Below are 23,494 nucleotides of genomic sequence, written 5' to 3' on the forward strand. Positions count from 1 at the left end.
GCTAATAATTTGAAGAGGTAAGATTAGAAGCCACATCTAATTCCAAACTGTTATAACTGTTAGATTCTTACAGATCATTTAGGGACTAGGAGATATACTAGGTCCAAAATTCTATTTTAAAGCAGGCAGCATTTGCAATCTATAGCTTAAAGTTGTTTAACTCTTTTGTGACCCATGGGACATACATCACCCACCATTTTCAGGATCTCAGGTTTCCTGTAAAGTGTCTGTCCCAGCTGTAGTATGTTACTGGCTGGCAGAAAACTTATAGCTGTGTGACTCTGAAGAAATGGGCCTAACTCGTACACTCCTATCACCAGAATCCATGTGGCCTGTATGTGTCTCACTTACTGCATCAAAATCCATATTACCTAAAAAATTTTTTTCCCTTGATTTCAGCATGCCTCTATTACTGAAAACACATGGTATTAGCAAAAAATTCAAGGCAGAAAATAATTTGGTCATGAAAGGGTTAAACTCAGCATCTCCTTTTGGTTGTAGCAAGCAGTTTCTTCAGTCTAGTATATTGTTTTTGAAACTGCAAGTTAGAGGGTCATAACTAGTGTTGAATAAAAAATGAAGTAGAATTGAAAATATGCATGTCAGACTATCCCATGCATTAAGGGTAAATACTGATGAAAAGCTTTGATTTCAAATGCATATACTCATTGCTGTCCAGTCCATTTGGACCCATAGCAACCCTACACGACATAGTAAACTGCCACATAAGGTTTCCTAGGCCATGATCTTTACAAAAGCAGCCTGCCACAGCTCTCTCTTATAGAGTGGCTGGTGGGTTTGACCTGCCAATCTTTTGGTTAGCAGCCAGGTGCTCAAACACTGCCCCTCCAGTGGTCCTTTCAAATATATATCTATAAATACATACACACAATATTGCATCTATCTACCATCTGCCTCTGCAGAGATTCAGGTTGGCTGTTCAGAGAGTTACTAACTAAAGGGAAAGGTGATCATTAAGTGAGAGAATTTGAATCATTTCAAGTGTGACTTCCTAAGAGCTAGGAAATTTAAGGAAGTCAATTAATGCTCCTCTCTGCTTGTGACCGTATTTAGTGAGCACTTACTGTATATGCTAACTCCCTGGGTGAAAGATGAGGCAGTCAGCTTCTGTAAAGATTTATAGCCCTGGCAACACTGTGGGGCAGACAGAATTGACTGAATGGCAGAGGGTTTGGTTTTGATTCCTGTATATGCCAGGAAATGCCTTACACATTTTACGGTATTCTCACTCGTTTAGTCTTCCTAACAACCCTATGGGGTAGGCACTCTTATTATTCCCACTTTACAGGCAAGAAAACTGAGGCATGGAAAGGTCAGGTCCGGGTCCAGCGTTGCACACCTGGGGACCCAGCAGAGATGGTCTGCTGAAGTTCCAGTTCCTAACATCCTGGCCTCGCGGCCTTACTGCCACATGAGTTATGTGGGAATCTTTAAGGAAAAAAAAGAACCACCTTTACATCCTCTTTAACACAGTTTATGTGACAATATTAAGTAGTTGGCTCATTAACAAAGAACATACACATGCCTACAAAGTTCACTTAAAATCAATTAACTGGAGTATTATTAATTTTTTCTTGGTGTAATTAGTGATTTTGTTTTAAGTTTATAGATTATTTCGAATTGAGTGTTCTCTGGGCAAATGCATAGAGACCAAAGTTCAGCAGTGGTTACTTGGGGGTGGGGTGGGGGAGGAGATAAGGGTTATTGCCAAGCAGTACAGACTTTTTGTTAAAGGTGATGACACGATTGGGAAATGGATTGTGGTGATGGTTGCCCATCACGGGGAACCTAGTTCATGCCCTAAATTGCACAGATGCAAATGGTCACAGAGTTTTGTTACCTGTCTTGCACCACAATTAAAAAAAAAAAAAAAAGAGTGGAATTTTCTCTTGGGAGGGGAAAAAGAACACAGTTGTATCTGATACCCCTTATTTCAGCAGGCTCCCCACACATGAGCAGAGGGGCGAGATTTGGTCCACGGGGCCTTAACCCTGAAGCGGCCTCCAACCAGATGGGAGCTCTCCAAACTGTAGGCCCAGCCGAGGGGTGGGGCAGCCTAGGAAGAACCAGCTTTCCCCACTCAGCCCTCTAAGGTCACCGTGCGTGGCCCAGATGGTATGGGAAGTGGAGGAGAGAATTAACAAACTGACGGAACTAAGACAGTGCTGCTGGGTGACACCGGGAGCGGAGCACGGTGGGCCTGGCTCTGGGGGGCCTCTGGGCAAGTGCAACCCGGGCCTTGACTCAAGGCAAAAACGCTTCCACGGCTCTGAATGGGGCACTGGGCCACGTGTCAGGAGGCAGAAGGAAGGCAAGGCGCAGCTCCTGATGAAAACTGGGCCACACCATGAGTGATGTAAGGTGTTTCCCTTTGCCTACGTGTCATAGGCTCACCTACTCTGTGCAGAACGGGCAGGGCGTCCGCACACAAGGCGGCCTTGGGCAGACAGCAGCTGCCGTTTGTTGAGCGCCCTGCTAGTTTGCTTGGTTGGAGACGTTCCTTGACTCTGGGAGCCATTGAGAGGTGGGGTGTCATGGCGCCACACGCACTCCATCTAGGAAGGCATGCGAGGGCAGGCTGTTTCCACCCCAGGAGAAACCTGCTTCAGTGGCCAAATGGTTCAAGCTCCTGCGTGCCAGAAATTCCTTGGGTGTTTATTAAAAATTCAGGACATCTGTGTTTTTCATTCATACATAACTAAATCTAGAGACGTAGCTTTGGACCGTACCAGTAAATGAGGACTAATTCATATGCTGAACACACTATAATCTTTCTAGAAACATTATAAAACTCTGGTGACATAGTGAATAAGGCATCTGGCAGGTAACCACAAGGTTGGTGGTTCAAACCCACCAGGTGTATTGTGGAAGAACGATAAGGCAATCTACTCCTGTAAAGATTTACAGCCCTGGGAACACAATGGTTACTATGAGTCAGAAGTGACTCGATTGCAGTTTTTTTTTTTTTTTTTTTTTTTATATAAACCAAAAAAGAAACCCAAACTCACTGCCATTGAGTTGAGTCCACTCATAACGACCCCCTTTGGGTTTCCGAGGTGGTAAACCTTTATGGAAGTAGATTGCCCCATCTTCCTTCCACTTTTTTTTTTTTTAAATCTAGTCTTTTAAAAATATGACAAGGCCTTTTATGTATAACACATTCTGTCTGTGGTCCGGAGACGGTTCCTGGTGCCGTGTGACCAGTATAAAGAGGCAGGGATTCGGTATCCAGCTCTGTGTGTGTCCCTTTGCTACAGAAATGCCGAGGGGATTGTCCCCACTTCTGAAAACTGAAGTTGCATTTGCTGCCTGTGCCGGAGCCCTTGTCTTCTTCCCTGCGGCCTCAGGCTGCCGTCCCAGGATCTAGATCTTGTTCTTGTTCTCTCAGGATCTAGAACCTCGCCCCAGAGTCAGTCCAGTGGACCCTGCTGTCTGCCCCCTGCCTGTTCACTCTTTGATTCCTCCTGACTAGGATCTGCTGGGATCCCATTATGGACCTCCCTGATGCTAAATGCTGGCCTGGCCAGCTACGGGTGGCACCTGGTCCCTCCTCTGAAGCAGTGTTTTCTGTCAGCCAGACAGGATCCCCTCGGTCTGAATGCCTCATTTTGCTCCATGCCAGCAATAGACCTAGGCTTGCTGGTGTTCCTGTCATTCCCAGATATGTCCTAAAACATAATAATATTAGTCCTGAAAACTGCACAATATTGTGTATGTGGACTTGCTGACTCTGTTCAGTCCCTTCTGTTTGTCTGTCATTCAGTAGTGTGACTCCTAAGAGAACTATACTTGTCTAGTGCTTACCACGTAGGAGTCCAGGCCAGAATATAGACAGATGAAGCAGCATCCACATGGCTACTGAGTACGTTAGAAATGCGTGCTGATATTTGTCAAGCATGTACTTGTTTTACTGCAAACGGTTTTCTCCCATAAAGGTTTAGTCTCTAAAGTTTATCCTTTCATTTATCATCTGATATGAATAAATTAATTGATCAAAAGATACATATTTCTTGGTTCCTGAGAATATAAATGTGCACTGGAATCTGCTTCATTTTTATTGTGGTTGTTTTTGAGATAATGAGGTTTCTTCCTGTCCCATTTTATATGTAAAAAACTTAAAAGTTGAAATATCACTGCTGGGAAGCTGTTCTAACTCATAATTGAAAGATTAGTTGATTTCTAAAAATTAAATATCAACATTCACACAAAATCATTTTAGCTGTTTTAACGCCTAGAAATAGTAAAATGTTTCCTAGCCGTTAGAAGAGGGCTGATTTCCCTGTAGTATAGATATTCTCTGGAGAGTACCATCCTTGTTAAACTGCAAAAGCACATTTTCATTAAATGCAAAATAGCACCAGTGAGGGAAGTAGCCCGTTGACAGAAAAGAGCATTTGATAGATTGGGGTATGTGTAAAGTGTGTTATCTACACTAAAGCCCCAGCTTCCTTTTACTGTGTGGCTTTCATCAATTAATGTGACAGATGGCCTCAAACGGCTTGGAATCCTGTTCTTTTGTGTCAAGCTTCAGAAGCTTGGCAGTGACTGTGGAAGGTTGAGGTGTCAACCTGTCCACCAGCTGTTCGCACTTCGGTTCCAGAATTGATGGGAAATGGCCATGGTTGTAAGAGCAGTTCCCCTCCCCCTCTTGAGGGAGAAACATGTTGGTCGGAATCTTCAAGTTCAAAACACTCCTTGGAGAGATGGACATGTGGAATCAAAGCACAAAGTCCTCTCTGGCCAGTCTGCACGGCATCAGAGCCACTGACGCCAGGAATAGTTCCTATGTCTATTCTTCCTCTGGTGTGGTCATGTTGTTTTGTCCCACTTTTTTTTTTTTTAAGTAAAAAATGACAAAGGTTCATAAAAGTTGAAAGAGGGCACAATGATCATCAGCTTTATATTCACCACTAAGATTCAACAATGCTTAATATTTTCACATTAATTAGGTAATGTGGTGCTTCCCAACCAGGGGTGAATTTGGCAACCCTTGGGGACATGGTGGTAATATATGGAGACATTTTATCTGGTCACAACTCAGGGGGTGTTAGTGGTATTTAGTGGGAAAAAGTCATAGATGCTGTAAAACATCCCACAATACACAGGACAGCCCCCATAGCAAAGAATTTTCTAGGCCAATGTACCAGTAGCGCTGAGACTGAGAACTAAAGCGTGTGTGTGTGTGTGTGTGTGTGTGTTTGCTGAAACCATTGAGAGTGAGTTGCAGGAATAATGACAGATCACTTCTACATAACATGGCAAAACCATGTTTAAACAGAAAAAACTCAAAGAAAGAGAAGCCTATCCAAAGAAGAGATAGGAAAGGAAGGCACAAAAGCCATCGATGTTTGCCTGTATGCACAAGGGAAGGGAAGATTCCAAGATGCAAGGAAAGGTGAGTTCTGTGTAAAAACCTGATTGAGTTGTTGGTCACATCTGGATCCTTGGCAGAAATGATCTGTATGGTGGTTCCAATGGCCACATCCTCAGGAACCTCCACAAAGTAAAAGGCAGGTTCAAACACCGGAGGCTCATCCACGTCTTCCACACTGATGTGCACTGTCGTCGTGTCCTGAAACGGGCCCAGGTTCAGGAAACGCATCTCCAGGTGAGGGTTGGCTCCCTCCACTTTTAAGGTGTAGCTTTTCTTGCTTTCGAAACTCAGGGGCTGAAAATAATGATAGGAAAACTGATTAACCACTGTCATATATGGCACACTTCTAAAGGACGGCAACGTGCTGGCCAACTGGAAGATTCCCGAATACATTAGAATGCTGGAAAAGAGGTAAAGGAACCACAGGGGCAATTTTTCTCTTGTCCCATAGCTCTTGGTATTAATGTCAGTTTCAACACCTTGATAAGGAAGATAAGGAGATGCTAGACGCTTTAGAGAGAGTTAAGAAATCTAGTTTGATGATTCAAAAAGCCATTGCACCCTGGCAAACTTGGCTTTAACTTGTCTATTCTTTGATCAGCATGACCTTTTTATATATCTATATCTGTATCTAGATAGATAGATAGATAGATGAACCAAAAAAAAAAAAACCACACTCACTGCCACCGAGTCGATTCTGACTCATAGTGACCCCCAATGTATTTCCAAGGTGGTAGATCTTTATGGAAGTAGATTGCTCAGTCTTTCTTCTGCAGAGTGGCTGGTAGGTTTGAACCATGAACCTTCCAGTCAGCAGTCAAATGCTTTAGGTGCTATGCCACCAGAGCTCCTTCCCATGAAATCCCTCCATCCGGATCCTCGTTTGCCTGAGACTGTCCCACTTTTCAAACTGGCAGTCTTATTTCACGGAAACATCTTCAGTTCCAAGCAAACTGGGGCAGTTGTCCAGCTTATCTTGAGAGAAGCCTGAGCATTGGAAAAGATGTTGTGACAATTAAAGGTGACTTCTAGCTCCATTCCAGAATATCCACGCAACCTTCCTTGTATGTATATAAGGGGAAAAAGTAACCACTTCTTCCCTTTGCTACTTTCCTATCCCATCTTTAGAGTCTCTTCTCTTCATTTGAGTTCTTTCTGTTTAAAAGACTGGCCTTGCCAGGTTATTTAGAAATGAATTGTCATGAATGCCTGTTTCCTTCCTTTAAAAACGATTTCTTCTCAAGGACAAAGGGAATGGTGCAGCTTTCCAAAGAACTATCATAGCACGTCATTAGAGTTCTCATGACACTGTGTTAGGTCAATATTTCTGAGTATTTAGGCTTATCAGTGATAATCCTTTTTCAAAACCTAATTCAGTACCTCATTTCACAGTTGAAGAAACTGAGACTCTAAGAGCTGGGAAGACTTGGCTGAGCTACATGGCTACATAGTGTCTCGGTTGGAAGACTGGTCTAGGTTGTTTAATGCTGTATCCAGAGATCTTCGACTTTAACTTTGTCTAAAAGTCCATCCTAAAATACATTTGTTTTGGTTGTTTTCTTTTTTGACCTATCTTTACCTTCAAGAATGTTTTATTTCAAGATAAATATAGCACTTTAGGGATGAAAGTGAGTGTAAATACTATTTCTTAAGAATAATCAATTTTCTTAAAAGTTGATAAAAATGTTGAAATGTTTTATGCAACAAATACTTCAAACCATTCTCAATAATGAAAAAAATAAAAGAAGTCATGAAATAATTACAGCAGATAGCAAAGCAATTACACTAAAGCTTAAAAGTCACATGGCAACACCTTTATGACAATGTTTCCAGCTAAACATTCACTTGGTCTTTTTTTTTTTTTTCATGAAACATGATGGATATCAGCATGTTTCATTTAGAAATAGGTGTGTGTCCATTGAAGTAACCACTGTGCTTTTTAGAAGGAAACAGAAGTAGGAATTACTTTAACTAAATTTATTATTTGAAAATTTTAACAATTTTTTTGTTGTTATTTGGTTACTACTTGTATTTGGCATTTATTTAATGGCATTTAATTGGCATTTATTTAATGCCAGGCATAATGCTAGCTTACATCCATCATTCCAGTTATCTTTATAAGAGTTGAGGAAAAGCAGCTTAGAAAGAGAAGTTATTTAAGATCACACTAGCTAGTAAGTAGTGGAGTCACAGATCAAATCTAGGTTCATCAGACTAAAAGATGTTCACTTGTAACTCTAACAAACTCGCCTTGTCTACTGTAGACACCCTATCTTTCTGCAAGAATGGAAGAATTGGAGAGCTTTTTTGTGTGCACTGTGAGCTCAAACAAGACCTACATCGCACACAGCCTGAAGGTGAGGTCCACCTTTGGGAATGCTCCTTGCACAACGTGCAGACAGACTAACGTCCTAGCTCTTTGCTCCATTCAACACCAGCACCCACCTCCACAAGCCTGCCTGCCTCCCTACTTCCGAAGCAAAAGACGAGATTTTTTGTAAACAGATCTGTTACTTGAATTATATTTTTGAAGAAATGATATTACCAACTTACTTTACTTACATTTCCTCTCTAAATCTAGTTGTCTATCTTCCATGAAAAGTTACATTATATCCTCTCCTTTGGTAAAATTGTATTCTGTTGTTATTGCAAATATACATCCACGAATTCAGCAGTTTCTCCTTGTTCAGCTCAATGACACTGAAGACATTCTTTGCATTGTGTAACAGTTCTCACCCTCCTTTGCTGAGTTATTGCTCCCTGATTAACATAAACTCACTGCCTCTAAGATTCCCATCTAATCTTTCAAGTTGCTACTGTCAGTTTGATCCTATATAGCTCTTTAAAGGGCATATTGCTCAACACTGCCATTCTTAACTAGTTATACTAAACTATTTTTTGGTTTTATGAAGATGCCTGGGGATATTTTGGGTTTAAGGCTTAAAAATTATTGTACGGCGATAGTTTCAGGGGTTCATCCAACCCCCATGGTTCTGAAAAGTCTGGACTCTACAAGAATTTCAAAGTCTGTTCTTCATTTTCCTCCTTTTCATTAGGATTATAGAATCTTTGATCCACTTGTTCAGTAATGGTAGCCAGGGGCCATCTAGTTCTTTCAGTTTCCTGGAAAAAGAGGCACATTGCATTCTCTTCAATTGTTTTCCTTAAGTACTGGAAGGAGCCCTGGTGGTGCAATTGTTAAGCACTTGGCTGCAAATCCACCCAGCCTCTGTAGGAGAAAGACGTGGAGATCCGTTCCCTTAAAGATTACAGTTTAGAAACCCTATGGGACAGTTCTGTTCCGTCATAGGGGGTGGTTATGACTCCGAATCAACTTGACAACATCTAACCACAGCAATACCACCATCACCAACAACAACCTTTCTTGGAAAATTATATTCTATTCTCTTAAAATTCTTTCTTTAAGAATAGAGAACACAAATTGAACAGTTATGTTTAAACTAAGTAAAATCACTTGAGTAAGATTTCAGGATTGTAGGGCAAATATTTGTTTAACTTGGTAAGAGACTTCTAAAGTGTTTCCCAAAGTGGCTGAACCATTTTTCATCCCCATCAGCAATGTATGAGAGTTCTAGTTGCCCCACATTTTTGTCAGCACTTGCTTTTGTCATTTTAAATTTTTTTGGCCTTCTTAATGGATCTAAATTAGTACCTCATTGCAGTTAATTTGTATTTCCCTAATCCCTAATGGCTCTGGTGTCGTAGTGCCTAAGGCACTTGACTGCTAACCAGAAGGCTGGCGGTTCAAACCCACCAGGCACTCCTCGGATGGAAGACTGGGCAATCTACTTCCGTAGTGATACTGCCTTGGAAACCCAAGGAGGGGTCACCATGAGTCGGGTCTGACTCTGTGGCACACAACAACAACAACAACAACAGTGATCTTCAGCATCTTCTCATCTAAACTCTTGAAGAGTTTCTTTATATTCTAGATTCAAGTCCTTTACCAGAAATGTGAATTGCAATTATTTTGTTTCAGTCAGTGATTTGTCTATTCATTCTCTTAACAGTGTCTTTTGAAGAGTACAAATTCTTAATTTTGATGAAACTTTATCACTTTTCTTTGTAGATTAGGATGTTGATGTCATAGCTGAGGAATTTTTGCCTAATAAGGGTCACAAAGATTTTTTCCTATGCTTCCTTCTAGAAATTTTACAGTTTTATAGTTTTAGTTTTTACATTTAGGTGTATCATCTATTTTGGTTTATTTTTGTGAGGTATAAATTGCATTTCATTTTTTGTGCATAGCAGTTATTACAGCACCATCTGTTAAAATACTAGCGTGAGTTTTCAATTGTTGCAGAAATTTCTTTTTAAACAAATTAAGATTTTTGTTTTGTTTAAAATTATTGTCTTTTTCACTGCCACCATTAAAATTGAAAACGAGGGCCCTAAGTTTTCAATTATCTACCCCTGATATATGAGTTTGGCTTTTCCCTCTTGGAAGTTTTTGTGCTTATGTATTTAATTTTTTAAATGTCAAAGAATTGTTTATTTCCATATCTATATTAGTAAATAAAAAACATAGTAATACCTGAGAACCCAAGGTCCAAATTCTAGAAATATTCTAGAGTTGGAGCACACAAAAGGAAAAGCCATTATGTCCCTTAAAACCAAACTCATTGCCATTGAGTCAATTCCAACTCTTAGTGACCCCACTGGGTTTCTAAGGCTATAATTCTTTATGGAAGCAGATTGCCTCATCTTTTTTCCATGGAGTGGATGGTGGGTTTGAACCACAGACCTTTTGCTTAGCAGTCAAGTGCCTTAACCACTAGACCACAAGAGTACCTACAACTCCCTGAAGCTGACTTATTTCCTCCTCAGTTTCCATAGTGCTTTGCCATACTCCCATTATAGTTTTTATTTTCTTGAATTACAAGTATTTCTTTCTGTGTTGGTGCCCTTCACCAAACTCAAGAGCAAAGGGATGACTAAGTCAGAGTTTTATGCTCTGGTCACCCAGCAAGGGCCTAAAACCCAAAAGGTAGTAAAAAAAAGGATCTTCACATTGAATAGCAGGAACAGCCTTTCAATGTGAATACTACCATGTAACAGTTGAATGATTATACATACAGATTTTATGTTATCATACTTGAATGATTCTAAGAATCACATTCCCCCCCCCCCCCCATACTTTGACATCTTGGAAATAGGGTTGCTTCTCCATTGAAGACACCTTCCAATTGCTCTAGGCCCAACTGAGATGGGATGTCATTTTCACTGTCAGGCCATGCTTGATCAAAGCTGTGCATGTTGTTGAACTTCATTTGACTTCTGCATGTGTTGAACTCTAAAATGTCTTAAAAATATTGTACTATGATTTGACATTGAAACAAAAGTTGTGTATGCAGAATGGCATGGAAACAACAGCAGGGAATAAATGCACTTTTAGTGAAGCAAATGTGCTAACTGTGTCTATAAGAACACTCTCAGAAATAAGAAAGCATTGCATCATTTAAATTGGCTAGTTATTATTTTTTTTTAAATGGTACATAACATGAGAAAATGATGAGTTTTACAATTCATGACATTTTAGATTTGATGAAATACAGAAGTTTTGTGCTTTGTTTCTGCTCTAAGAGAAAAATGGACTCTCAACAATTGCTTATTATACATTGCAAGATGGAAGACATGCTGAAGACTGGAGATGGCATAATGTCCTTTTCATCATGAAATAAAGAACATTCTGAAAATTATATATGTCAAGCGTTTACTTTAAGAGACTGGAAATCAATTGATTGATTGCTTAAAAGCCACAGAAGACCCAGGGTACTGAGGAGTAATAAGTGTGGTTTATGAAGACCTAATTCTATCAATTCAACTTAGTTTCTCTTTTTGAAAAAGTATGTACTTTTTAGGCAAATAATAGGACTTAGGCAGATAAATCAAAAGCAGAACTTTTGTTTCAATTTTATTTGACATTATGAATGACCAACCAGGAAGATGGGTGTGGATCAGGCATCTGGGTGAATGTTACTCCATAGGTATAGATCGAGCAGTCAATAGCCTCTAAAATATTTATTAGATGTGACTTGCCCATCTACTGAACTTACTGACCTCTTTCTTAATGTCATTTTCTGGCACCTCCTAAGTTCAGAAGAGAATTCAAAATGACCTTGGCAAAACTGATATATCTTTTGATCGAATGTGGATATTTTTAGTAATGACAGAGTTTTCAGTCTTAGCAGTTTTGACACTCTCTTCAGGTAAGGGAGGAGCTCTGGTGGCATAGTGCCTAAGGCATTTGACTACTAACCAGGTGGTTCAAACCCACCAGCCACTCTTCAGAAGGAAGGTTGGACAGTCTACTTCCATAGTGATACCGCCTTGGAAAACCAGGAAGAGGAGGCTATGAGTTGGAGTAGACTCAATGGCAGTGAGTTTTTTTTTTTTTTTTTTTTTTTAATCAATTATTTAGAATTATTTAATATATGTTATCTTAAGATAGAAAATAAAGCTAAATATATTGAGAATCCAAAAGGCTTGTTTTCTGATTGCTTGATTTTTTAATAGGAATTTGTATTGAAGAAACAGTTATTATCCACAGTTTAGATGTTTACCTTATTTAGCGTTACCAGTTATGGTGTTGTTGTTATGTGTCGTGGTAAGCAAAGGATTATTGTGTTAACGTGAGCCATGCCACATAGTAGACAAGTGTTCTTAATTCTGCATATATACCAATCTGGTATTATTATTTTTAATCACCTTTCATAATTCTTCCATGTGTTATTAATTCTTAAAGAATGAGAAGGAAATAAGACACTGCAATATACATATAGATTTCTTTGATGATTCAGAAGTTAATCTTAGCATATTGCACTGTTTCTGGTCATTGGGTGCTGGCTGTAAAGATTTCTGGTTGGTGAACACTGAATGCATCTCTTCTTTCACCCTATTGCATTTGATTCCATTGTAAATAAATTCAGGATAAAGGCGGACTCTTTTTCCATCTGAAAGCAGTGTTAATGCAGCTCTATCTAACCGCATTATGTTATTATAAACACACACCAGCTTGTGTCATGTTCTAACTTATGACCGTGTTGCTTTGGTCAAGGTCATCAATGACCTCCATGCTCCTAAAGCATCTGGTCAGTTTTCAATGTTCTTCCTTGACCTTCAGCTGCATTCATCATGGGTGAGACTCCCTTCTCTTGGAAACACTTTCTTCATGGCTTCCAGGACACCACCTTCTCTGGCGTTTTCTCCACCTCCCTCCTCGTGCTTCTCAGTCTCCTTGCTTGTCCTTGCTCTTCTCCCTGACCTCCTAATGTCAAGATGACTCAGGGCTCGTTTCCCTGGCCTCTTCTCTACGTACCGTCACAGTCTTGGAATCTCATTCCACTTCATCTGCTTTAAGTACCATCTATATTCTTATTATGCCCAAATGTGCATTTCCAGCCCAGAACACAGACGCTGGACCTGCCAGTACACATCTTCTCTTTGGTGGCCAATAAATATTGGAAATGTAACATGTTCAGAGATGAATCCTAATACCTGCCACTTCACCACCTGCTTGACTTGTAGACTTCCCCAACTCAGTTAGTAGTGACTCCAGTCTTCTTGTTGCTTTGTTGTTGCCCATCTTTCTTTCATATCTGTATCCACTGTATCAGGAAAGCCTATTGGCTCTACTTGCAAGACAGATACAGACTTCTCACTACCTCCATTCCCACCACCCAGGGAATCATCTCTTCCCAGGACTGTTGCAATGGCCTTCCTGATGGTCTCTCTGTTCCATTTTTGACCCCATATGGCCTTTTCTCAACATAGCCTAAAACAAAGCCAAACTCACGTCTGGCTCATAGTGACCCCCATTGGATTTCCAAGGCTATAAATCTTTGCATAATTAGATTGCCCTATCTTCCTTTTGTAGACCAACTGGTGGGTTTGAACTGCTGATCTGGTTAGCAGCCAAATGCCTTATTCACTATGCCACCAGGGCTCCTTCAAAAGAGGCTATGGAATAATTACTATAAAGTGAAAGTCCTGTCATGTTACAGATCTGTTTTTAAAAAAAAAAAAAAAAAAAAAAAAAAACTTCAGTGATTTCCTACACTATTCAGAGTAAAAGCCAAATCCTTACATCAGCCTATATAGTTCTATATGATCTCATTACTTTTCTGATCTCATCTCCTAGTTTCTGCTCCACTCAATCTTCTAAGGTTCCTTGCTGTTCTTGAAGCACACCAGGCTAGGGCCTGCCTCAGAGCCTTTGCTCAGAACATTTTCCACAGTATCTCCATGGCCCATTCCCACATCTCCAGGCTGCCAAGTACAGTTCTCATCAAAAGTCATTTATAGGACACTTCTGGGGGTTGTGCACTACAAAGCTACCACCTCCATGCAGTGACCTTCCCACTTCCTTTAAGTCTTTGCACAAATGCCACGTCTCTATGAGGCCATCTCAACCACCCAATTTAAATTTGAAGTCATCTTGGTTATCTGGATCTCACTTACTTTCTTCTATGTTACCCCTGGAGTCCTTGCATGTTCTAATACCCCACTTTATTGGCTTATTTGTTGTTTTTATCATCTTTTCCCCCTTATTGGAATATTAGCTCCATGAGGGAGAGATTTTTTTGGCTGTTTTATTTACTCTATCCATTTAATGCCTAGAACAATAGCTGGCACATAGTGGACACTTGATAAATAATTTTCGAATAAATAAGATATATTAGATGTATTCAAAATAGAAGAGAATGTTAAATTAATGAATCTTTGCATTAATATAATTCATCATATATATATTTACTAGGATAAAGCTTAATTTCTTTTTTTAAATTTTATCTCCCAGCTGGAGTACATCCATATGTGCTTTATGATAGCTTATATTCAGAAAACCTGGCACCTTGTGAATCACAGGAGTTTCAAGTGATAACAGTCATTCAGCAGCTATGTTGGATAATGCTTTCTCAAGTCTAATTAGCTTTATGGATCTCGAAGTAGCAGTTAAAACCACCGTGAATGCTACTTACTGATTCATAAAGAATGTTACAGCTTGCTTTCTTTTTATTTATGGTACACTACAGCAAAAAATGGGAGTCAATCAACCGCAAGTATTGATCGTCATTAACATTACTAGAGAAGTAAGTCACAACAGTTTTTTAAGTGTCTAAATAGTGAGCTAGAAGAAATGACGTATTTATATTATATTCTTATCATGACCTGATGCCCTTTCTGTGAAAGATGGAAGAGCTGGTGTTCCCATGCAAGCAAAAGAATAAGAGATTAAAAAAAAAAAAACAAATAAAAAACAGAAGAGTTTTTTATCATAGCATGTGAATCAATACATGTAAACAGTCCAACAGCCTATTCTGGCATTTCATATACATTCAAAGCATCCATTAAAATGATTTGGAAAAAGGAGTTGGACTACCTTCTTCACAGTTATGATGCCGACTTGGAAATTGGGATCCGTACTAATGTCGAAAGCACCTGCACCATCTCCGTCCACAATAGTGTACTTCATTTCTGCGTTGATTCCTTCATCCAAGTCCTTGGCGAACACTCTCCCCACAGTGGAGCTGATCGGGGCAGATTCCAACACACTCATCTGATAGTGTTCTGTGAAGAAAGGGAAGCACACGCGTTCTTGGCAGTCTGTCCATGTGTAACACGCCTTGTCATTATCCACATTGTGCCAGGCATGCTCTGCCCAGAACATCTTTTTCCTGGTTCAAACATTAACACTTTAAGTTCAGTTTTTCAGATGAAGACCCAAGACCCAGAGAGGCTAAGCCAACTGTACTAAGTCACAGCATTGTACTGCATGTTCTACAAGGAAAAGCCAAAACAGCTTGAACATCATCCAAAGACCAGGGTAGGATGAAAGCAAAAACATCTCTCATGCCACCGACTCTACTTTCAGGGTGGTAAGAAACACCTTGCTTTCTAGTCTTTTTGATTTACCTACTGAACTGAAATGTCTCCCCAGATGCCAATTCTTTTTGAGAAAGACTGAAAAACCATTTGGTCACAGAGTCCATGTGTTCTGTTCACAGGTCAAATGCTTGCATTTTCCTTCATGGCCTGGCTGAGTGCCCACCTCTATGTCCACCTGCCCAAAGCTAAGGGTGCCAAGTGATTTATAGAGAGGGACATCCTCAGAGAGGAGGCTTGACCAACTCTGTGTGTGGTCCATCAGTGTGTCCCTGTACCTGAGACTGGCTGCCCACAGTTTCCTTTTCATGGGCAACCCAGAGACTTCTCTGTCTCATTCCAAAATAGAATACCAGGAAGTTCTCACATGCGGAAGATGCAGAGCTGGTAATGATCTTCTTTCCATTTGATGAACCTAATTCACAATTAAATGCACTTCAATTTCACCTTCATGAAGTCATATCTTTGCTAACTTACCTTCTCTTGGGCCCAACTTTTTGACGTGCACCATTACTCCTTCAATCATAATGTGACTGACTAGCAAGAAATCACCCACTCACATTTTCAGTATGTTCATGGCCTCTTTTATTCTAATATGCATTCCAAGCTACAGGGAAGTTTGGGGTCTGATGGCTTGAGTTTCACAGAGCTGGGCAGTATCCATCCAGCAGCTAACAATACCCTACCTTGCACAGAGAAAAAATAATACCTGTTCTTTGCAAATATAATCCAGGAAATCTCTACATCTGTGCTAAGCTGGCAGGTACTTGGACATCATGGTCTCGTTCCATTCACCTCAAAAGGAGTTGATAGATTACACTTTGTTATTGCAGAACTTTTGGAAGAAAGAAAGAAAGAAACAAGCATCTGCCTGCATTTCTTTTCCACACCAGGAAAGCTAGGTGTTATGCATTTCAACAATCTACAAGTTTCCTCTAGAGAGCTCTGGTGGTATAGTGCCTAAGGCACTTGACTGCTAACCAGAAGGCTGGTGGTTCAAACCCATCAGCCACTCCTTGGAAGGAAGATTGGGCAATCTACTTCCATAGTGATACTGCCTCGGAAACCCAAGGAGGGGTCGCTGTGAGTCGGGTCCGACTTGACGGCACATAACAACAACAACGACACAAGTTTCCTCTATGTGATACATTATATGAGAAAGACATTGATCAAGATCTTTACATTCTCTTATATTTGGCTCAATTAAGTGTGACTGAGCTATTTCAATGCACAATAGTTGTTGTTGTTGTTATGTGCCGTCGAGTTGGCCCCGACTCATAGCGACCCCTCCTTGGGTTTCCGAGGCAGTATCACTACGGAAGTAGGATTGCCCAACCTCCTTCCGAGGAGTGGCTGGTGGGTTTGAACCGCCAGCCTTCTGGTTAGCAGTCAAGTGCTTTAGCCACTATGCTACCAGAGCATTTTGTCAACATCCCAGGAGCAGTTATGGTAACAGTGGTGAGAAGGAAGGAATGTGAAATTCCTAGCAAGAAGATGAAGAGTCAGAAGATGACTGAGGTAGAAGGGCTTGTTTGAGGTAGTTTATAGGATAGTCAGATAGTCTAAATTTAGTTTTAGCAAGTAGATGGGAGATATTTAATGGTGAGGTAAAGCAAATTTAAAAAATTCTCCCCAAATGACAGCTTTAGAGGAAGCAGAGATAATGTGCAAAGACTGTTTGGAGACAAAGAGATTTAAATTCTGCACATTCCTATTTTGTCTTCAGTGCAGCATGGTCCATACTTCCACTCCATCTTGGATTCCCCATTATTGCTCTATTTCGAAAGTGCAATACCTCCAAATGTATGTTGTGGAGTGGAGTTAGAATGTGGGTTTGGGGGACAAGACTAAAACTCCTGTTGTCATCGGGTCATAGGATGCCATCATGCAGCTGCCATGCTTTGCGACGCCATCATGCAGCCACCATGCTTTGTGTGACATGACTTCCCTACAATACGTCCAAGTTCCTGTGCTTAGGAGCCATGGGATGACCTGGTTCTGCTGAGCTTTTTGCCTCCATCGTTATTTTGCCTAGTGTCAAATTTTAAAAGCCACATAGGGTAGTTCAAGGGTGGTCAGAAATGTGGTCTCCAGTGCACATAACATAGCACTAAGATGGAACCCACTGGGTCAGCAGAGCAACAGAAACCCAGTCCATCATGGCACTGGACACACTGTGCCATGATGCACCAGGCTCTGTCCTGCAGGGCCAGTTAACTTAGTAACCTACTTACTCGTACCATTTGTGAAATGCTATCCAGTATCCTGCTTTCTTGGTTCATGAGCTCATGGGGACTTCACTCTTTGTATGTAAACGTTTGAGCCTTCTCCTTGTATCTTCATGCATAAAATACATCGTCCACTCAGTGGTGACACTAGGGTTGATGTCACCCTTACCATGGACCTTTTCCTGTACCAGACCATATAGAATCTTCAGTGATGTTCACTATCAATGTTAATTATAGAATAATGTGTGATAATTATAGTTGTAAATTGCTTAGTGGTAATATTTCTTCGATTACATGAATACTAACAACAAAATTGTTTTGTAAAATCTTTGAATTACATTGAATTACAATATTATTACTTAAAACATTATTAGTAACTGAGCTGAAGACTGTTCTGATCTGTCTCCTTCCTTCCTGTAATTAGTACTTCATGCTCATTGATATAGGTTCATAAATTCTACTTCCCACAATCCTGTAGCTAAAACACCAGAAAATTGGACAAAATCAGCAGCTATAAAAACACCAGCAGCAACAGAAACAACAGTGAGGGCTTGCAGTGTGTGCAGATGAAGTGCCGTTGTAATGGAGTAATAATGACAACTCTGACCAGAGTCCGTTATTCTAACGTTCAAATGTAAACTAGCACAGACTTTTAGTCTTGTAGGTATATTGATACATGAAAGCTGGGCTTAGGAAATTTTTTTGTCATTGTTATAATTAACTACAGGGGTATTTTATAAAAGAAATAACACATTTCTGCTGACACACGGCACAAAAATTTTATAGACAGTCCTTTTGGTGGCATCCCCTCTGACAGTGTCACCTGATACCGTCCGCATCCCCCACACTCCCTTAGTGATGCTACTGTGTTCACTGGGTCTGTTGTTGTTGTTATGTGCCGTTGAGTTGGACCTGACTCATAGAGACCCCTCCTTGGGTTTCCCAGGCAATATCACTACGGAAGTAGATTGCCCCATCTTCCTTCCGAGGAGTGGCTGGTGGGTTTGAACCGCCAGCCTTCTGGTTAGCAGTCAAGTGCCTTAGGCACTATGCTACCAGAGCTCACTTGGTCTGGCAGGTTCTAAATGTAGTTATTGAGCTGATGGTCTGGCTTGGTTGTTCCTGTTTTTAGTACATAGGTATGTGAACCTGGCTTCTCTAGGTCCATTTGCACCTGGGAGTCATCTCCTGTCACTTCTTCAGCTCCTCCCTTTAGGCATCTGCTTCTAAATTGATGTCTCCATTCTCGGGCCCCATTCCACAGCCATAGCTCCATACTCCCACTTTCTTAAGGACACTCGGCCTGATTGCCCTGTTGTCACTTCATATTCAAATCAGAATTGACCTTCCTTCTTCCCCACTGCTAGCTCCATTATGCATCTTCTATTGCTATCAGTGGTACAATCTTTTCTGTCCCTCAGACTTCAAACACCATTGTCATTTTTGACTCCACCCTCTTCCCCAGTTCCCTCACCCAAGAGATGGAGAGACACTTCACTCTCCATCCTTTCCACAGTTGTTGTCAGTTCAAATCTGTCGACTCTCCAAGCCTCTGAACTGACTGCCCTGCTTCAAGTCTCTGTCCCTGGCAACCCATCCTGTACCCAGCTACCAGTTAACCTTTCTTTATATCTCTCTCTTGCTCAAGAATATTTCAGTGAAAATAATTAAAAATATAACATGCTTGAAACACTAAAGAGCAGGTCCAGGTCTAGATTTTAGGAGTCTTTGAACATAAATTTCTGCCTAATCTTTTCCTTCCTTTCCTTGTACCATGCATAAGCTTTGGATATTCTAGCATATGTGAGTGTGTGTGTGTGTCTAGCATATGTGCACACAGACACACACATATGTATATATATACATATATATGTATGCATGTACACATATGTATATGTATATACATAGACTTTTTTTCTGATATGCTGGTTCCCACTAGGATGAGCTCTAAGACAGCAGGGATTCCCTTTGTCCTGTACACAGCTCAATGCTCCATGCCTAGCATGGTGCCCCAAACACATCTTTTTGGAATGCATAAATGGTCCCTCTCCTGGAATGTTTTCCTTTTTGCCTATTTAAGTCCTTTTTGTCTTCAGTCCCCTGCTGAAGTCTCATCCTTCTCTGAAGTCCTCATTCATCTTAGTTCACTGTGAAAGCATCACTCTGCATTATCCGGGGGGCACGCCACATGCAATATTGGTCCACTTTTCTTGTGTCTAGAAGGTATGCTCCCAGGTGGATTCTAAGCTTCACAGGCAGGGGCTGGGCTTTGCATCTTCCCGTCCCTCATCCCAGAGCACTTACACAGCAGGTGCTCAGCACATCCCTGTGAATGGACTGGGTAAGACGTCAGGTGGGTTAACTACAGCTTTGGTTTAGGTTAAGTGTATGTGTTATGAATAGTGGTGACGTTTCCCCCAAGGAGGCAAAAATTGGTTCTTAGCCAAACCAAAAATTGGTTTGGGACCCTCTAAAGTTCAGCCTCCCCTGAAAAACTTTATTCCTTAATATTTAATTCTGTGGGATTGAAGTTGGGTGATTAGGAAAAAAAGAAATGTCTAAAACAACTCCCTAACAGTTGTCAGAAAGTTGGTTCAGACCCAAGGCAACCCCATCTGTGTCAGTAGAACTGTGCTCCACAGGGCCTCAATGGCTTTGGTGGTTTGTAAGTAGATCACCAGGCCTTTGTGAGGAACTTCCGGGTGAACTTGAACTTCCAACCTTTGGGTTGAAGAGTGTGTCTACACCACCCAGGGCCTGCAAATAAGGTCCATAGGGAAGTGGCATGAAAAAAAAAAAAAAAAAAGATGTATTACAGACACTGCTTGCAGACCATGGAAAGTCAGAGCTCAGAAGGGAAACGGTTAGGTTTCCATGAAGGGTGGACTGAGTGAGGAGTCAGAGGGCCCTTCTCTCTCCTGCAGTCACAGGAGTGTCCCTCTGGCTTGGTACTCACTCTGAGGAAAGCGCGGCGGGTTGTCGTTGACATCCGAGAGGGTGATGTTGACTGTCGTGGTCCCAGCCAGTCCTCCCAGCTGCCCTCCCATGTCCTTGGCCTGGATGATCACTTCATAGTACTCCTTGGCCTCTCTGTCCATGTTCATGAGCGCCGTCCTAATGACACCTGCCGGACAGAAACGACTTCCGTTTGGAAAACAGCACCAACCCACAATCCCCTTCTTAAAAGCTCGGCTTCTAGGTTTCTCCTTGTGCACTGTTAATGTCTAGAGATGAGACGCCAGTCTCCTGTGTTTTAGGAAACCTGAGGCCAGACTCCCCGCTGCAAAGAAACGGTGAGTTAAGCAGGGTCCCCGCGGGAAGCGCTCAGCGGGCACATTTTCTCCGGCAGCAGTACTGACCGAGACCAGGAGGTGGCAGCAGTGGTTCTCCTACAGACCTGGGGACGCCGGTCCAGGGCGAGCTCAGGCTGCTGGGACTCACCAAAGAAAAGGGGCTTTGGGTTCTGAAAACAAAGCCTCACGCGTCTACACATGTGTGATTTCAGATAATCCCCTTCTGCTCTGTCTTTCTCGGTCCCCAGAGCCCTTATAGCATGAGTGATCCTTTTGGACGCAATTCACTCCTGTTCTACTTTATTTTTGCACCCTCCGTACCTATCAACAGGGGTGCAATCCTGATTGGATTTCCTTTGTCCTGTCTTCACTCTGTTTTGTTACGTCCGGCTTACCTCCGTGCTCCACAGAACCCCGTGAGCATCAAAGAAATCCAGCGCCTAGTTTGTTTTTAACACGCCTACGGGATGCACTTTCCCGAACAGTAAGGAGCAGCACCCCCGTGCGATGATACCGGTTCATTCAAGAAGAGGGGTCTAAATCAAAATCCATTCAAATGTGTTGTTTTGATCCTGCCAAGGATATTTTCTCTCCCCTTTAACCCTTCAACTTAGAAAGATTGCCTCAAGTCTAAAACTCCAAGTGAGGATTAAAAGCCTGACTGATTGACTACTTAGACCTTTTGCATGGAAAGGAAAGGGACTGGGAACACCACCTATCTCCAGTTGCTCCTGTAATGCATGTATTGCATTATAGTAATAACATGATAAAGGGAAATATGCAACTTTGCTTTTTTGTATTGGCCACAGGGGCATACAGCAATAACTATAGCTTCACGCATTTTTGACCTCAACACTATCCATGCCTCCTGGGAGCAGTCAACAAAATGTAAGATTCTTCTTAGTCTATGAAAGACACAATACCCTCCTCCTGCCTGCATGTTCCTCCCTGTGGGCACCCCTTATTCTTCCCTCGTTTGCAGAACTGGGAAAGTTCCTGCTTTACAGAAGGCCCTAACTACCATCTTTTTCCTTCACCCTACTAATTTTCACTCCTTTGCTTTGTACTTTTACGACATAATTTTCTGAAAGCCTGGTTTCCCTTAGGACTTCTGGAAAATAATAACTAAAACAAACTCTATCATGTTGCTGATAATAGAAATGTATTTTTTCGCCTTTCAAACAAAGGCATGACTTTCCACGTTCCTGACTGCCTTCACCTCCGTGGCTGTAAGTTTCTTCATTCAAGTGCTTACTGAATTACTCTTAGATCTCATCAGGTTTCCCGTATGTGACATGGGAGCAGTGAGGCTTCCTGTAGTTTGCAAGATTGTTGGGCGGATCACTAAAGCATTTTGAAAAGAGAAAGGAGGGCACGCTTGCAAGACAATAAAGACAAATAATGGTGCACCCAACTCGAAAGTATTAAGGAGACTCCTTCGTGGACGAAACATAAAAACCAGTTGCCATCAAGTCACTGTGACTCTTGGCGACTCCACTTGAGTCAGAGCAGAATTGTGCCATGTAGGGTTTTCCATGGTTGTGGTTTTTCGGAAATAGATGACCAGGCCTTTCTTCACAGGTGCTTCCCCGTAGACTCTAGTCACCAACTTTTGGACTGGTGGCTGAGCATGTTGACCCTTTGTTCTACACACGGGCTACAGAGAAAACACACAAGTTCTTTCAGCCAAGCTCCTGGGTAAACCAGAAAGATTTCTCTTCGTCTGTCCCTTCCTGTTACATTGCTCCTGACCCAGGAAGACCCTCCCAGCTCTCTGCCTGCTCTCCTTCCTCCTTTTAAAATGCTTCCATGATCCTCCCAACAACCTTGTGGACTTGTGGAATACACAGGACTATCATCACTCCCATGGCACATCTACCTGCCCTCCCCGTAAAAGCCCCCACTCAGGGCCTGCTTGGGGCCACATGCCCTGCTGCCCTGCAACCATCCGCCCTGGCCTTATTCTCTGTCAGTACGGGGTGTTCAGTGGGAAGCACGTCAGACCATGTGTCAGGGGCCATGGTTACAATGAGATGAACATCATTAGGTCTCAATCTCTCTTTCCTTATCCATTAAATAATGATAACAGACTGGATGATTCCCCTAAGGATCTTTCTAGTTCCTAAACCAATGATATTAGTTATGTGGCATGTCCAGGTTAGCGTGTTGATCCACTCAAGTCTTCTTAGAGTTTATCTCAGGGAATGAAGAGCGCCATGGGAATTAGGAAGGTGAGTGAGGAGATGCTGTTGGGTAGGGGGTCTTTTGGCCTCTCCACCAGGGGAGTGCTGGTTTACTTTCTTAATCCTAAAGCTTGTAACAATCTTCTCTGGTAATTCACTCCCTGGAGAGTCCTTGAAAAGGAGACCTGAAGCCTGTCACACGGAGCAGTTAGAAATGACTAGGGAACAAACAGCTCTGACCGCCATGTCAGATACCTGTTTTGGAGTCCACAGAGAAGTACGGCTGGCCTTGGAGGATGCTGTACACCACCCGGGCACTGTTGCCGTAGGTGGGGTCATCAGCGTCTGTGGCTGTCACCTGGATAACCGAGGTACCTGAGAAAGAGAGATGGGGAGACCTACTGAGGTTGAATCGCTGAAGGCTGGGTGAAATCCTACAGGGCCAATCTGAAAGCACCTGCAAGAGTTTGGTTAGGCTTTGCCAGGCGGCCC

At 41.8% G+C, this 23,494-nt stretch overlaps 1 protein-coding gene across 1 annotated transcript in view; it reads right to left on the reverse strand.

Moving 5' to 3' along the window:
* CDH20 (cadherin 20) overlaps positions 1 to 23,494 on the reverse strand; it is a 75,764-nt gene that overhangs the window by 37,905 nt on the left and 14,365 nt on the right. The window contains exons 3-6 of the mRNA XM_007935499.2: positions 23,258 to 23,377; positions 20,483 to 20,650; positions 14,796 to 14,983; positions 5,436 to 5,689 (exon numbers count right to left, since the gene is read on the reverse strand). Coding sequence (XP_007933690.1) covers positions 5,436 to 5,689; positions 14,796 to 14,983; positions 20,483 to 20,650; positions 23,258 to 23,377 — 730 coding nt within the window. The remainder of the gene's footprint in view (positions 1 to 5,435; positions 5,690 to 14,795; positions 14,984 to 20,482; positions 20,651 to 23,257; positions 23,378 to 23,494) is intronic.

Source organism: Orycteropus afer, unplaced genomic scaffold, assembly GCF_000298275.1.
Source record: "Orycteropus afer afer isolate SDZICR_OR568_19922 unplaced genomic scaffold, OryAfe1.0 scaffold00029, whole genome shotgun sequence".
NCBI lineage: Eukaryota > Metazoa > Chordata > Mammalia > Tubulidentata > Orycteropodidae > Orycteropus > Orycteropus afer.